Here is a 16,531-nt window from a genome sequence, read left to right on the forward strand (position 1 = left end):
GTAAACGTAGCAAAAGTAAAGCGTTTTAAAGGATAAACGCATTAATGTAAACATAGCCTCAGACAGCCAACGACAAGCAGTAGAAGAGCGACGCGATCTCATTCATTTCAATGGAAACCTGGCGACTTCCGGCGACACGAGCGAAAGTGACCGTTGGCGACCGTATGGGCGTGTCCAGCGATGGGAGAAAGTTAAGAAAAGTTTAACTTTATGCAAATGTCAAGCGACTTTCGGGAGCGACTACCAAGGAGAACAAAGCAGTGGAGTTCACGTCATCCTTCTCTCGTCAGTTACTGGCGTGGATGGAACTCATTTGTTTATGACAAGCAGATTTAGAAACGCCTCATTGAAAGAGACGGGCGACACACAGCGATAACATTTTCACTTTAACATTATTAACTTTAAATTGCTCATATTTTAAAACTGTGGTGAGCATTTAGTTAAAAGCTATAGTAAGTGGTGTATTTCTGTACATTTTTATCATCAAAAAACAATATAAACTGAAAAACATGTACTGTGAAATGTACCGTTCCGTGAAATAAAATGACTTATTCCGTCAAATAGATTTTTGGTCATTCCGCCCACCCCTAGGCTGCCCTTATTTCTAAATATCGGAATCGGCAAAAAAACACATCGGTCAACCTCTAGTTCACATTATAATGATAACGATAACAATAAATATATTAGCGTCTACATCATAACGATAACTTTATGCTAATTCACTCACGCGCGCGGCATTCGTGCAAATCACTTGCCTTTAATGGCTTTAACTAATATTGGATGTTTCTTGTTATAAAAACTTTTGCAATTGTTGCAAAAGTGTCACTGAATATGTAAATGCATTGCATTTGCACAGCGGGTAACCACACAGAAAGTGATCCCAACGATATTGTTCAATATATCTTTATCGTTGTAGTTGTGGTGTGAACTCCGCTATTCTCTTTAATATAAAACGATTTTCAAAACTTTCTTTTATCGTTATCGTTATAATGTGAACAGCCCTTAAGTCACACTTTTTTCATAGTTTGGCTGGTTCTGCGACTTATAGTCAGGTGCGACTTGTAAGTCAGTATGAATTCATTTTGACATATAAGAACCAAGAGACATCATTACGTCTACAGCCGTGAGAGTCCGCTATATGCTGCTCCTATATTTATGTATTTCAATGAATTTAGTGATGTGGAATGAAGAGCCTGTGAACTTGATGTGTGTTGGCTTGTTCTGTTCATTTAGCCTATTAAGCCTTCCAGGTATGTTCTGTATGCTATTGTGTATCGTTTAAATAACTGTTTGTATTACGTTAACATACGGACACCTACAGTTTTCTGCCTGCTGTTCTGTGTGCTATTGTTTAGTTGAATAACTTGCCATTCCAAATAAATGTCTGTTCTTGGATTTTGTGAAATAATTTTCTAAATAAATGCGACGTGTAGTCCACTGCGACTTTTATATATATATTTTTTCATCTTCATGCCGCATTTTTGATTGATGCGACTTACTTATACTCCGCAGCGATTTACAGTCCGAAAAATACGGTATGTTGGGGAATCTTGGTCCCTGTTTATTCTGTCTCTGGTTCTGTATTTCTTACATATGGGCTCTGGGATTTTGTATTCAAAAGATGCTGCACTCGGATCCTCTCAAGTTTGGCCACTGTGCATTTTTCAACTGTGAGAATTCAACTTTTACTTTTTTGAGCCAAAACATACAGCACGGTCTCGGCCAACAGATCAGTAATCACTAGAAGATGATTTATTTTGTTTTAGGCAGTACTTATTTGAATCAGTGTAAATCTCAACCTCATCTGATGTTTTTTTAAGCCTAGATTTGGAAATAAAATAGGTTTGCATGTATCCAGTCTGAATGGAATTGACATTCTGCAATGGTTCAGTCAGATTTACATGATCATCCTCATGTGTTTAAAGTCCACTGTATACTGGGATGATGAGGTTAGCGAATGGATTAAGAGACATGGGAAGGTTAAGAGTCTAGAGGTTATACAATGACTTATTATACACACTGTTAACCTCACAAAGAAGAAATTAATAATTTCTCATAGACAGTGGTTTTGCTTTAATTCGTTTTCTTTTGTTGCAATAATGTTTCCTTTGGAGTTTCCTAAGAGTTTTTATAGTCATCTTGCAAGAACAAATATTTTCTAATCTATGCTATGCACATTAATTTTATGTTCCTCAATTTTAGAAAAAACATCTATAAATGAGACCTTTAAGAACTCATAAACAGTGACAGAACGGCCCTTTGCAATACATTATTCTTCTGGTTCATCGTCAGTCAAAATAAGGTCAAGTGGATTGAATTGAATGCCACTTTTGGACTTCAACATAACAAAAGCACATTGTCTCTGGAGACTTTAAGGTCCGAGTGACTGCGAATCAGGCACAAAAGTGTTAAACACACATTGAGAGTAAGTCTCAGTTGACCTCTCTTGCATACACATGCTTCCCCTGTGGCTATGAAGATCTGTGCCAGGTTCCTCCCGAGTGCTGCATTCAGGACTCGTAACTCAGGTCAGATGCTTTGTCAGCATTCATTTTTTGGGAACTACTCGTGTGGCACATTTAAACACTTGTTCTTGAATTACTTGGGAATGCCTATGCCTTCCAGCTTTTTGAGCAAGAGCATGCCACGTGGATTGGCAATGAATGTGACCCGATATTGATACCAGGACTGCCGTACTAGATTGTCGTCTAATAGATAAAGAATTATAGTTTGTTCATCTTCTGTGTTTGATTATGTATCTTGTAGTCATAACTCCACCACGTAGTAAATAAAAGTTTGATTTGCTTGATGACATTGTGCAATCACTGCGTTTAGTTTTGTGTACTGAACAGTCTGGACCCGGTTACACACATATAAGGAGTTGAAGTACACAAAGCAGTGAAGCGTGTAACAGACAGGACACACACACACAGGGCATCAAGATTAGAAAGACTAAAACAAGCCTGCCAATCTATGTTTCCTTTACAATGTTTGGCTCAGACTGTGAGTATTATCAAAAGCTTAAACAAACAAATGAATTCCGGCCTATGGGTTGAGTTCACCATACCTGACAAAAAAAGAGTCGTTTCTGTTGTGACTGTGCTGTTGCCATCTGACGTGGGGATTTTTTTATGCCGATTTCCTCCTCTCGCCTTTTGTAAAGGTGTCTTAGACATTCCAAAGTGCTACAAAGCCTCTACTTCCTAATTGCACAGTATTGTTTACAGAGGGCTTATTGAAGGACAGACTTAGCGTGCGGGCGCTGAACGAGAGCAGAAAGGATCTGTCAAAGCAGTCTGAGAAGAATGATAACAAACACTTCTTTTCACATATACATTGCTTAACTTTATTCATGTTATCCTTTTTTTGTTTATGAAATTCACTATAATTACATATAGTACAATAATGCCTATTATTTTCTACAAAAAGTTTGCATAAATAACTTAAAAAGTGAAATTCAAAAAATAAATATATGCAGTTCATTCTTTGTAACAGTCTTTTGGGTGTGGATCTATTTGTCGAGCACTCCTTCATTTCGAGGATACCGCTAAAAAAGACCACACAGGTACAGTATGTACATTGCTATTTATGGCCAACTGTGTTTACATTAGAAAAATCCCTTCCAGTTGCTATTCCAAATACACTATTGAAAAATAAGCAAACCCTGTCAGCACTGTTTAGAAAACAGAGGCGAGGAAGTCATGAGCAGAAATTTCTTTAGTTGAACGATTTGCACAAATCAACAAAATGGACCGGGGCCAGGATTGTGGAATGGCCGTGTTTGTAGACAAAACTGTCCAATTTGGCATTCTCTTATTTCTTTATCCGGCGCAATATCAACATCCAGCCAAGTAACCTCAATGTTCTCATTTGTCTCATCGTTCCTGTCAAAAAGCAGATGAGGACACAGGATTGATGATGTTCACTGAGAAGTTTAGTAATGGATGTAGGTAACAATTTAGATATCTGCTAGTGATTGCAGATGGCTGAATATCTCCAAATGGTTTCCATGAAGAATGGCGATGCAAAGTTCTATGCCCGCAAGGCAACTGATTCTCGCACATGTGGGCCTCTTTTTCGGGTCTTCTAACAAACAGGAACTGACCATGTCTAGAGGAAATGGCTTTTTATGACTCAAATCCTAAACACAGGAATGGAACTATTTGGCAATTAGGACAAGTCACAGAAATACCGATTGCGGTTCTTGACCTCTGGGGACAACTTTTCAAACTCTCCGTAACACGGCTGTACTGCAGGTTCAGATAAGTTTCTTGTGGAAATGAAACTTACATAATGACTGGCTCAGCCTCCCAACCTGTCAAGAGGACTCATGGGTTGGTTAAATGAGCAAGGTTAAGAATTCTGGGCCTCCGCAATCTGTCAACAGCAGCTTGTCTCTAGGGCTCAACCACATCGGACGGTCAAATCATACGCTGCACCGTATCCCAAAAGAGGATGCAAGATATTGTATTTAAACATTCAAATCAGAGACATGTTTGGATCAGTCAAGAGTTTGACCTTGGTTAGCTTAAACTTTCAATGACCTTCAAACTAGGAATGAACTGCTTAGGCATGAGTTTGGGGAGTTGTTCCTAAGGAAATAATCCTTCCTCAAAAATTTCATGAAGTGATCGGCTATCACATTCCCTGAACTAATCTGTCACAACAGCACTCAAAAGTCCATTAGTCCTCTAGTGTTCTGTAATCAAACATCTCTCTTACTGGGACTATTTAGCCTCAAAAGCACATACAAACAGTGAGACATCTGAAATACATTGGGAATGGGAATTCATTTAGTCCTTTTTCTTCTCCTCCCCTTGCTGTTGAGGATTGCCGTCTCGGAAGTACGCATGTATATAGGTGTGTTCGTATGTGTGTGTGAGTGTGTATGTGAGCAAGAGAGAGTTTTTCAGTTCACACACAGTAAGGACGTTCTCCTTAGTACGAATTGCTGTTAATATCAGGTGTTTTGCTCCGGCCACGTCCCTGCTGAAGGCGCGTGTGCTTCTTGTTGCGCCGAGGCTTCTGGGAAGTCGACTCTTTGGGGTCCGATTGGTTGTGATGGCGAGTGTAGCGTTTGCACTTGCAAGAGGTGACTACTCGGATTTTGTACGTCCTGTTCGGTCCGTTCGGACACTGGAGCTGTATCCGCTGGGTGCGGGAGTGAGCGGGTATGCAACGGTAGTCGGATGAATTGCTTCTCCACCATTTTCCCCTTAGAATTGAATTTGGCATCAGATGGGATGGAAGGCATTGACCGGAGCATACCAGTTCCTTCACCGGCTTGACGCTCCGACAAGATCCGTCGGTAATGTAGCGCGTAGAACGCAACTCCCTGCAGCTTAGTTCAGAGGCTCCTACCGCACAGAAGAGGAAGGAGAAAATGGTTAGCGTAATGCAGAACACAGTCCAACCAAAACTTCAAACCGATAAGTTAAATGTTTACAAAATTGTTTAGGGATGTATCTTAAATAAAACACAGCTACCAAGACATGTTTTTATCGATTCAATATGGTCATGCATGCTACACTAAGGATTTAAAAGGGAAATGTTTGTTCTACAATACACGAAACATACTTTAATGTTTTCCTCATTGTTATATAAACAAGCATAAAGTACCCTAAAGTGGATTTGCCATGAAAGATTTTTTTTGTTGTGTGTACATCTAGAGAGGCAAATGCAATTTAATTTTATGTATATTTTAAACATTTTAAAGTTTTATATATGCACTTTGTGGAGATATATGGGCTTAAATGTCCACAAATCTGGTTTTAATTTGGACAAAGAGGTATACAGTATATGTGAATGATTAAGGTTGGAATACTTCAAGTCCCTAAAAGACAAAATAGAAATAATCGGATCTAACGTTTTTGCAAAAAGCTTTGATTTCTTAAAGTTAATAGCATGATCATGGAGTTTATCTGTAAGATGTTGTTTGTATTTCAATAGCTCTTTGCTTAATTACAACCCAATTCATCAGATGTGTCAAATAAAGAGATAAAGCAGTGAGTGGAGAGATCCGTTTCCTTCTTTGGCTTTTCTCATGGAGAACAAAGGATTTATGTGCCTGATGAGTTCAGGTTCTGCCTCCCATGATTCTCCGAAAGTCTGATCTGATGTTTTATGAGGGCTCGTTGCGAGTGTGGGAAGGAGCTGGATGAGGGCCAGGCGAAGATCAACATATCTCTACATGACCCCACACTGACCACCAGAGAAACTATACACGTCACCCATTTTAGAGCTGCACATAAGAGTGTGATTTACCCACCTCATCCCACCCCCCATTGAGCGAGTGCCTTGATAACTGTTTCCTTATGCTGCTACACAACATCATTTACGTTCACTAACATAATTAGATATTTAAGATTATCTTGCATCTCTAGTTCACTTTTGGATTTGCTTAATGTTTACTTTTGGTTATTAATGTCATAGCTTAATACCATTTCCATGAAGGATCTCTTAATGTTTTCTCCAAAGTAATCTTTGTATTTTAATATTGATTAAGCAATAAATTAAGACTTGAAAAGTTTTCCAAAGCATGCTCCCAAGGCAAGTCCAAGACAAAAGTTTACTTTTTGTTTTAGACCAAAGTCTTGATTTGTGCTCTGGAAACAAGTTCTTATATATTTTTCGAAAATCTCACACCCATTGTACATTGTTTGGTTTGAATTTAAGTTTTGCTTTTCACAGGTGGGAGTCATTCACTTATGGCAATACCCTGAAGAAACTACCCCTAAGAATAACTTCTCACATTTTAAGCTACCATGCTGTTGCAATTAGATGGTTATGGCAAGGTAGACCTTGGCTAATTATTTAAAATTGTGGAATAAAAAGGATTTATCAGTTAGTGCATCACTTGAGCTGGTGAAAAGGTGAAACATGTGTACAACTACTTTAGAGCCTTTATTTAAAAACTGCCACATCTATTTTAAGCCAACATCACTGTAATGTAGTTATTATAGAAATTAATGATGGCTGTGCGTGCCTTGCATAAATTAAACTATTAATGCAGTGTGGATTTCTTAGTCCTGTGACCATTTGATGGTGTATAGTCAAATTGAAAACATTACGCAGTTAAATATTATAAGCAGTGCGCGTTGAAATGGTTTATTTGACACTACCGCATGTATTTCATAACAAATAATTTGAAACACCTTAAACTGTTATTGTGTTACCCTAATTGTGATTACTTAAATGTGCAAAACGTTATTAATATACAGTGCAGTGTATCTTATAAATGGTTTAAATATTTGTAGTTTTTGAAGACGTATCCTATTGCGCCATGCAGCATCAAATACGCATATAATTACCAGTGTACGTCTGGTTCGGTGTTTATTTGTAGATCATCTCAGAAAACAAAGTTTAATAAATTCCTAATACTTTTACAAGGTTTTATTTTAATTATTTATGTGTTAATTAATAAAATGTTAGTTTAATTAAAATAATATATAAAAAAAGAAATGTACAAAATATACATTTTAAATTTGTATTTATATTTTTAAGAAAGATTTTGACTTTAAAATCAAATATCTGATATGTATTTCATTACGACTTATGTGATCAAGTTATACTAACATAATTAAAGATGTGATTCTTGTAACATACCATAAGTATGTGAGTTGGCCGATGACCTCCTTCCTCCGTTTTTTGCCCGGTTCAGTGTGCTATTGTCGGACAGTATCCGCTCCTCGGGTCGCTGTGTGTCCTCTGTATATTCTGGTATAATTTCTGTAGCATCATTTTTAAAAGCCCTCCATCCGTGCGCAGCTGTGAAACATCCCTGCAGCAGCAGCAACAGCAGCAGCCGCGCGCCACACTGCACGAGCGCCAAAGACACCTGCATGGTGAAACAGAGCGCGAGACGATCAGTGGACAAACTTTTACCGGTTTCCTCCTCTCGTGAGAGCCTTGCCCTTTTAAAGTACCACAGGTTTCGCAAAAAAACAGACAATTTAGCGCTTACACAAAGTGGGAGGGGTTTAGGCTCATTCAGAAACTTGTGAGGAGGAGGGGGCACGCGCAGAAATGTAAGGTCAACTCAAGAGGTATTAGCTATTTGTTTTTTACTGTTTTCACTTCAAAAGTCGAGTAAATATAAATATTTAAACTCATTTATTTACATTTAATAAAAATGGTTGATTAAATAATAGGTCGACTTTCTATAATTAAAACCAGTCATTTAGAATGGAGTAGGCTACTTAAGGTTTTATTTATAAGCTTGCTTTATAACTGACTTAAATAACTGAGTGTATTTTAGTAAATGACTACTACACAGCTATACCCTATACCAGTGCATTAAAAAGATGAAAAGCTGGATGTGTGAATCTTCCTTTAATTTTTCCTTTCCTTTTAATCATTCTTATGACTGATTTTAAAATCCAGTTTTGTATTTTTTTATTTATTTTTTTATTCCCTTTAACTGGTTTCTTGAAGCACCTTCACTGTCCATTAAGTGCAGTCTCAGATCATTGATTCTTCTTATAAGCTGATACTTTGAATCAGGTGCTAAATTACATAGGCATCCAAAATGTCCAGTGGTGTGGGTGACTGGATAATAGAGAACAACACTTTGTACAAACACTGCCCTCTTGAGGGAACCCAAACAAATAAATTTCTGTCACTTGGCCCAAATGATTCTTCAGTCATTTGAATCATTTGATTCGCCATTCATATTTAATTCTAAATTTAAAACCATACATAAGATAGCAAATTAGGGCTGTATATGTGACACTTTTTAGGGAACAACCACATATTTAGCTGATACATATTTCGCAGATTATTGAGGCTTTGAAACAGTAAGAATGAGAAATGAAAGTTCTCTTTTTGTCTCATCATCTTGAAGAAAAGACAAAGCACAGTGCACACCACAGGCCAAGTCTGATTGTAGCCTGCGTTCATTCCCTGTCATTCACTGGCTGTTTTGTATCTCCTTGGCTTTATGAACAGAAAACACCGACTCCAGGGGTGTTTTATCAAGATAGCAGCTTGAGCATAAATAAAACTCAGATGTGTTCCAGATTTACAATGGCTGCCAGCATGATATATTAAAAAAAGAAAACGACAAAATTAACACTGTGCTGGACACTAATGCACTTGGACTATACAAATATAGTCACTTGCATCTAAGCAATAAATGTTTACAGATTCGACTGGTTAGGTTAAGCAGAAATAGAACTTGAAAAAAATATCTCAGCACTTTTTGTACAACCACAGTCACATACTTAGACGTATATTGTTTTACAGTGGCCTGCATTGTAGCCTCAATATTTATTTTGTCAAAACAAAATGTTTATTTGTGTATTATAAAGTGCAATCAAAGTAATCCAAGATTATACATCTTTAGTATTTAGGGATACTCAAAGCAAAGGGTCTCCAACAAGAGCAGGAGGCTCTAAACTGGTTTGTGGGGGTCCTGACAAGTTTATCTCCAGCCCAAACCAAACACACCTAAAGCGTCTAATGAGGTCTTCGGGATTATTTGAAAATCACAGGCATGTGTGTTTGATTATGGTTGAAGCTAAACTCTGTGAGACAGCGGCCTTCCAGGAGTAGATTTGGAGACCCCTAAGGCATCTCAGCAGACAGATAACATAACCTGTCAGGAAGGTATATATTAGTGTCCTGAGGACTTATGTCTGATTTAGAAATACCCTACTTACCGAAATGATTTTAAATAAAACACCTGCAAAACTTACATATTTGTATCCGTGTCTAACAAAGTGCAACTCCTCTCCAGGTCATTATCCATGTTTGGCCCAAAATGAACCTTTTAAGCCCACAGTAATACCTCACAAGCCAATCTGCCAAGTCCTTCGTCATTTCGAGCATATTTTTCATACTGTCAACGTTAGTCTGAAAGATCAACACAAATTGTACCATATTAAATGTTTAAAAAGCCACAAATGGTCATCACTAGCCGCATCAAACCATGAGCACTTCCAATGTTTTAAAGAGTTCATTTGAGTTTAAGAGTTTTGGAAACCTCAGCTGCGGTTTCACTATGCGCCTCGGCAAACCATGCTGACCGCTGAGTCCATGTGTTAACCACTATGTTCCTCATTGCATTACAAGCACACTGCAGCCACAGGTGCTTTTCTAGCACTTACACTAATCGCCAAGCAAATTATTCATTCCAAATGGACAACCTTTCAAACTGCTTTATGGCTCTTACAAGATGTGCTCACAGTGTACAGTCTTAGTGAAAAAATAGCCTGAAGTCAGATCATTAAGCTTTCTCTGACGTGGCTATGAACTACAGTAATAGGTTTTGTGGGAGAATAAGATGAACACTGCATGTAGTTATAGCAGTTTTAAGAGAGTCTATTGAAGCATTGTGCCATTTTACAAAATTTTACACTTTTTTTATTTTTAAAAGTTTTTCGGGTTCAGGATTACCACAAGTAATATTTAGCAAAACATGTCCTAACATGGCTTAAAAGGTTTTGATTATTTGTATTTTTTTTTGCATTTTCAATTACACACATTTAAAAGAAATGTTGGTTTATATGACATGCTGATGTCACAATCTATGGATACCTCATTGTCTAGTGTTGTGTAAAAGATTATGGCATTAGCAATTAAAGGGATACTGTAGTTAACCCAAAAAGGAAAATTCTGTTGTCATTACGCACCTTCAAGTTGTTTCAAACCTGTATACATTTATTTTTTCTGCTGAACACAAAGGAAGATATTTGTAAGCAAGCAGAAAACCGAAGCACAATTGACTTCCATAGTAAGAAAGTTCAGAAGAACAAAGAAATGTATGCAGGTCTGTAACAACTTGAGGGTAAGTAAATGATAGCAGAATTTCAATTTTTGTTTGAACTATCTTTAAGTGACTATAGGTTGGTAATAAAGAACTTGTCAGTGAAAGTATAACTGTATGTAACACTGAGAAAAAAAATATTCTGACAACTTTTAACTCTTTCCCCGCCATTGACAAGTTATCTCATCAATTGAGAGAAAACATTTGCATGAAAAGAAAAAAAAAACGTGTTCCTGATGAGTTTTTATGTTAATATGTAATCCCACTATTATCCACTAGATGGCACTTACCCAATTTATGAAAAAACGTTATTTACTAATTTTAACTTCTGTGTATGTTTTGATAATCGTTCTGAATCTGATCTCTAACAAAATTCCTTCACATAAATGCAATTATTTCAGCTTTTTGCCAAAAAAATGTATTTTTGAAGAAAAATACCTATATTTAAGAGTTTATAAGCAGAGAAAAAAAGATATAGATAGGATTTTTCCTGTTTTGTTAATAGCAGCGGGTCTGTTTTTTTCATTTGATATATTTGTATGTTTATATATTTTTAGAAGAAATTTTTACTGGAAGTCATTTTGTGAAACTTGTGAAAATCACAAAAAATGCTGGCAGGAAACTTTTTAAAAAACGGCTGGCGGGGAATGAGTTAAAAATAACATAATTAAAATTTGTTTATTACAATATCGTTTTTTGGTTTTAATGAAAAATATTAAGGTGTTCTAGGCGTATCATGTGTTTTAAATAAACCTATGTGAATTTGACTCATTTAAGTGGGGACATGAATAATTTGTGTTGTATTAAAGCAATTTTGCTAAAACTGGCCAGGGATTTGAGACTGAATAATGAGAGTAAATATAAATCCAAAATAAAAATGTTATATGCATTTTTAATTAAGATAAGAAAAGAGGGGGGCTGTTTAGTATGTTGTTCTAGTATTTGAAAGAGTTTGACTGACAAAAAAGTTTGAGAACCCCTGATTTAAAATATTATTATATTAATTTATAATTTTGGAGAGTATAATTAACAGTGATGCACATTACAAAATGTGCCGATACCGATATTCAATTACTTAGAATGACTTTTGCTTTAAATCATGAAATGCAAACAGCAATTCTGTTGTCATTGTCACCCAATTCAAAATAATCACACACTTAAAAAAATCATTAATTCAATTTACTCAATTTTTTAAGGTAAGTGGTTGCAATCAATTTATTTAAGCTACATTTAAACAAAGAAATTAGTACATTAAAATACAATAAAAAACGTTTGTTTAAATGCAGCTTAAATAAATTGATTGCAACCACTTACCTTAAAAAAATGGAGTAAATTGAATGAATCATTTTTTTTTCAGTGCATAATATTTGTTCTGATGCATTTTCTCACCACTTTTGACTGACAGGATGTTATCTGCCCTGATCATTGTATCAATATCCAAAAGTGTGAAAAATTGCTTTTATCTGCAGATATTGTTTATAGACCAAATTAATCCCTAATTAATATCCATCAGTACATAATGAAAACTGAGTCATTGAAAACATCTTGATTTTACAAAATGATGTTGTACCATTTTGGAATTTTGTAAGCTTTGATGAAAACCCAAAGTGTGTGGATCTGCATTTCTTTTTGCATCAGCTTGTAAGATTTTTTTATATATGAATCACTCTTTGGTTGAGTGTTAATTCTCAGGGTGGAAATATCTGTCTCAATGAATCTGGAAACCACAAGTGACGTTAAAATCACCAAATGTAAAGCAGATTTTAAACCCCTTAGCTAAACTTAATACATATTAATGTGATCCATTACAAACACATCAGTGCACTTTTATCTTAATTTCCCAGAATGCTCACCAAAGGTGTGTTAATTAGCCATGAACAGCATAAAAAGTCTGAGCTGCTGAGCACGCAGGAATTTATTTGGCTTCTAAGAGAGGGAGGGAAATAGGAAGTTCAAGAGCACGTTTCAAACAGCTCCACAAGTTTGCTTTTTATTTGATCAATAAAACAAGATAACAAGCATGTGAAAATAATCTCGGTCTCTGGTATTGAATCCAATAAAGACTAATTATAAGCAGGACTAATAAATAGGGTCATGCCACCGACTCTCATTTAAAGGTAGCTGATGATAGGGAAGCAGGAGAGAGATTCCCCCTGCCCACCCACACTGAGACCCACTGCTTGAGAAAACAGACCGACCTTGTGCAGGCAGACTTTAGCCACCTCGTAGTATGAACTTCATTTCCATCTGTTTTTTCCATGTTTTCGATTTGTCATGGGCTGCCAATGACAGCAGACCTGCTTTATGTAACGCTTACTTTATGACGGTATATATTATTACAGCTTTTTCCATTTTGCTTTGGTTTAAGTTGAGAGGTCACTGTAAAAGATGATTTATGTTGTCACTTTACCAAGTTAGTTATTCATCCACATATTGTGTGAGTACAATGCCTACCGCAAAACTCAAAATCTGTACAGTTTTCAGCTTTCAACTTTGAACCACGATGACTGTGGTAAGTGAAATTTTGTCTGGTATGTCAGTGAATTTTTCCATAAACATTTAAGATCAAAAAGCATAACTATTTTCTTCTTTTATCCTTTCTATACCGCCCATATTGTAAGCTCTATTTCATGTCCTTCAAACCCAAGTGAATTAATACTTGACCTTGCAATTAAGGGTCAACTGCAGAGTCTGTCTCTCATTAACTCATATTTCACTGCCGTATCTTACTCCTGCCTTTATTTGTGCATCAGAGCTTTATTCATGTGGTTTTTGTGCCTGTGGATAGTTAGAGATCATTAGAATCGATTCCCCACTGTACTTTCGATGTGCGTAATGCTGCAAGTGCACTGCATATATTTTACAGCTAAAACCAAACAATGGCTTCTAGAAAAAATAACAATACATCCAGCTAGTGGGAATATTAACAGACACTGCCGCTTCCTTTCTCCCTCCGCTTAGAAATCAAACACACCCACCAGTATCTCATCAGTAATCTCTGAGCCGTAGGAGCCAGGCAGCTATATTCTGGTGTTCCTTACATGACAGTTCTTTAATAAATATCAGACGCACTTGGCAAAGCCCCGCAGGATCGACACAACAACAGAGTGCAGGAAGATGAAACGAGAAACACCACTGCGGGCACAAGTGCTTGGAAGAGGATCTGAAGCCCATCCATTCCAAGCCTGTTCTCTCCCATATTTCCCAATAATTAGCGCTGCTGCACAGATGTTCCTTTTTTCCTTAAGTTTTCATTATGGGAGCATGCAGGGGAATGGGACCAAAAAAGTTTAAAAGGGGGAAACATCATGTGCTTTTCATTTAACAAAGTCATTAGGAAGAGGAGAAAGAAAAAGCGAGATATCATTCATGAGACTTGCAGTTAATTGTGCGATTTTTAATAGATTACTGTAACACTTGATATGTTTCCTCCATTTGCTTTTAATAAACTTGAGTTTCCCTGGTGAATTATATACCTGAAATTGATTGATTTGGTTAAATTCTTAAATGTTTATGTAATTAAAATCCATCTGTCAGCAAGCCCCATAATTTGTATTTATTTATACAGTCTTGTTCAAAATAATAGCAGTACAATGTGACTAACCAGAATAATCAAGGTGTTTAGTATATTTTTTATTGCTACGTGGCAAACAAGTTACCAGTAGGTTCAGTAGATTCTCAGAAAACAAACAAGACCCAGCATTCATGATATGCACGCTCTTAAGGCTGTGCAATTGGGGTATTAGTTGAAAGGGGTGTGTTCAAAAAAATAGCAGTGTCTACCTTTGACTGTACAAACTCAAAACTATTTTGTACAAACTTTTTTTTTCTGGGATTTAGCAATCCTGTGAATCACTAAACTAATATTTAGTTGTATGACCACAATTTTTTAAAACTGCTTGACATCTGTGTGGCATGGAGTCAACCAACTTGTGGCACCTCTCAGCTGTTATTCCACTCCATGATTCTTTAACAATTCATTCACATTTCTTGGTTTTGCTTCAGAAACAGCATTTTTGATATCACCCCACAAGTTCTCAATTGGATTAAGGTCTGGAGATTGGGCTGGCCACTCCATAACATTAATTTTGTTGGTTTGGAACCAAGACTTTGCCCGTTTACTAGTGTGTTTTGGGTCATTGTCTTGTTGAAACAACCATTTCAAGGGCATGTCCTCTTCAGCATAGGGCAACATGACCTCTTCAAGTATTTTAACATATGCAAACTGATCCATGATCCCTGGTATGCGATAAATAGGCCCAACACCATAGTAGGAGAAACATGCCCATATCATGATGCTTGCACCTCCATGCTTCACTGTGTACTGTGGCTTGAATTCAGAGTTTGGGGGTTGTCTCACAAACTGCCTGTGGCCCTTGGACCCAAAAAGAACAATTTTACTCTCATCAGTCCACAAAATGTTCCTCCATTTCTCTTTAGGCCAGTTGATGTGTTCTTTGGCAAATTGTAACCTCTTCTGCACATGCCTTTTTTTTTAACAGAGGGACTTTGCGGGGGATTCTTGAAAATAGATTAGCTTCACACAGACGTCTTCTAACTGTCACAGTACTTACAGGTAACTCCAGACTGTCTTTGATCATCCTGGAGGTGATCATTGGCTGAGCCTTTGCCATTCTGGTTATTCTTCTATCCATTTTGATGGTTGTCTTCCGTTTTCTTCCACGTCTCTCTGGTTTTGCTCTCCATTTTAAGGCATTGGAGATCATTTTAGCTGAACAGCCTATCATTTTTTGCACCTCTTTATAGGTTTTCCCCTCTCCAATCAACTTTTTAATCAAAGTACGCTGTTCTTCTGAACAATGTCTTGAACGACCCATTTTCCTCAGCTTTCAAATGCATGTTCAACAAGTGTTGGCTTCATCCTTAAATAGGGGCCACCTGATTCACACCTGTTTCTTCACAAAATTGATGACCTCAGTGATTGAATGCCACACTGCTATTTTTTGAACACACCCCTTTCAACTAATTCAACTAATTGCCCAATTGCACAGCCTTAAGAGCGTGCATATCATGAATGCTGGGTCTCATTTGTTTTCTGAGAATCTACTGAACCTACTGGTAACTTGTTTGCCACGTAGCAATAAACTCCATGCCACACAGATGTCAAGCAGTTTTAAAAAACTGTGGACATACAACTAAATATTAGTTTAGTGATTCACAGGAATCAGGATTGCTAAATCCCAGAAAAAAAAAAGTTTGTACAAAATAGTTTTGAGTTTGTACAGTCAAAGGTAGACACTGCTATTTTTTTGAACACACCCCTTTCAACTAATTGCCCAATTGCACAGCCTTAAGAGCGTGCATATCATGAATGCTGGGTCTCATTTGTTTTCTGAGAATCTACTGAACCTACTGGTAACTTGTTTGCCACGTAGCAATAAAAAAATATACTAAAAACCTTGATTATTCTGGTTAGTCACATTGTACTGCTATTATTTTGAATAAGACTGTATATCAATTCATATTTACAGGTAGGCCTATATCACAACGTTGTTTACCTGTATACATTCATGCATTTGGCCAATGATCTATCCAAAGCAACTTAAATTGCATTTAATGTCTATATTTTTATCTGTTTGTGTGTTTGCTGATCGAACTTATGACCTTTGTGCTGCTATAAGGCAATGCTCTACCCCAGACAGTAGTAGAGTTCGGCCCGGATGGCATTATGATAGCCTGCTGAGTCCCAGCTGTTGACTTTCTGAGTTATGTGTGTGTATGTGTCTGCATGTGTACTGTACCTAG

At 36.9% G+C, this 16,531-nt stretch overlaps 1 protein-coding gene across 1 annotated transcript; it reads right to left on the reverse strand.

The window, feature by feature from the left end:
- Positions 1-3,319: 3,319 nt before the first annotated feature.
- Positions 3,320-7,917, reverse strand: sost (sclerostin). Its single transcript, XM_065273277.1, has 2 exons — positions 7,606-7,917; positions 3,320-5,357 (listed from the first exon to the last, which is right to left on the reverse strand). The coding sequence occupies exons 1-2, from the start codon at positions 7,841-7,843 to the stop codon at positions 4,939-4,941; spliced, it is 657 nt and encodes a 218-aa protein (XP_065129349.1). The 5' UTR covers positions 7,844-7,917; the 3' UTR covers positions 3,320-4,938.
- Positions 7,918-16,531: the final 8,614 nt, after the last annotated feature.

The sequence above is a fragment of the Paramisgurnus dabryanus genome, chromosome 1, assembly GCF_030506205.2.
Source record: "Paramisgurnus dabryanus chromosome 1, PD_genome_1.1, whole genome shotgun sequence".
Taxonomy (NCBI): Eukaryota; Metazoa; Chordata; class Actinopteri; order Cypriniformes; family Cobitidae; genus Paramisgurnus; species Paramisgurnus dabryanus.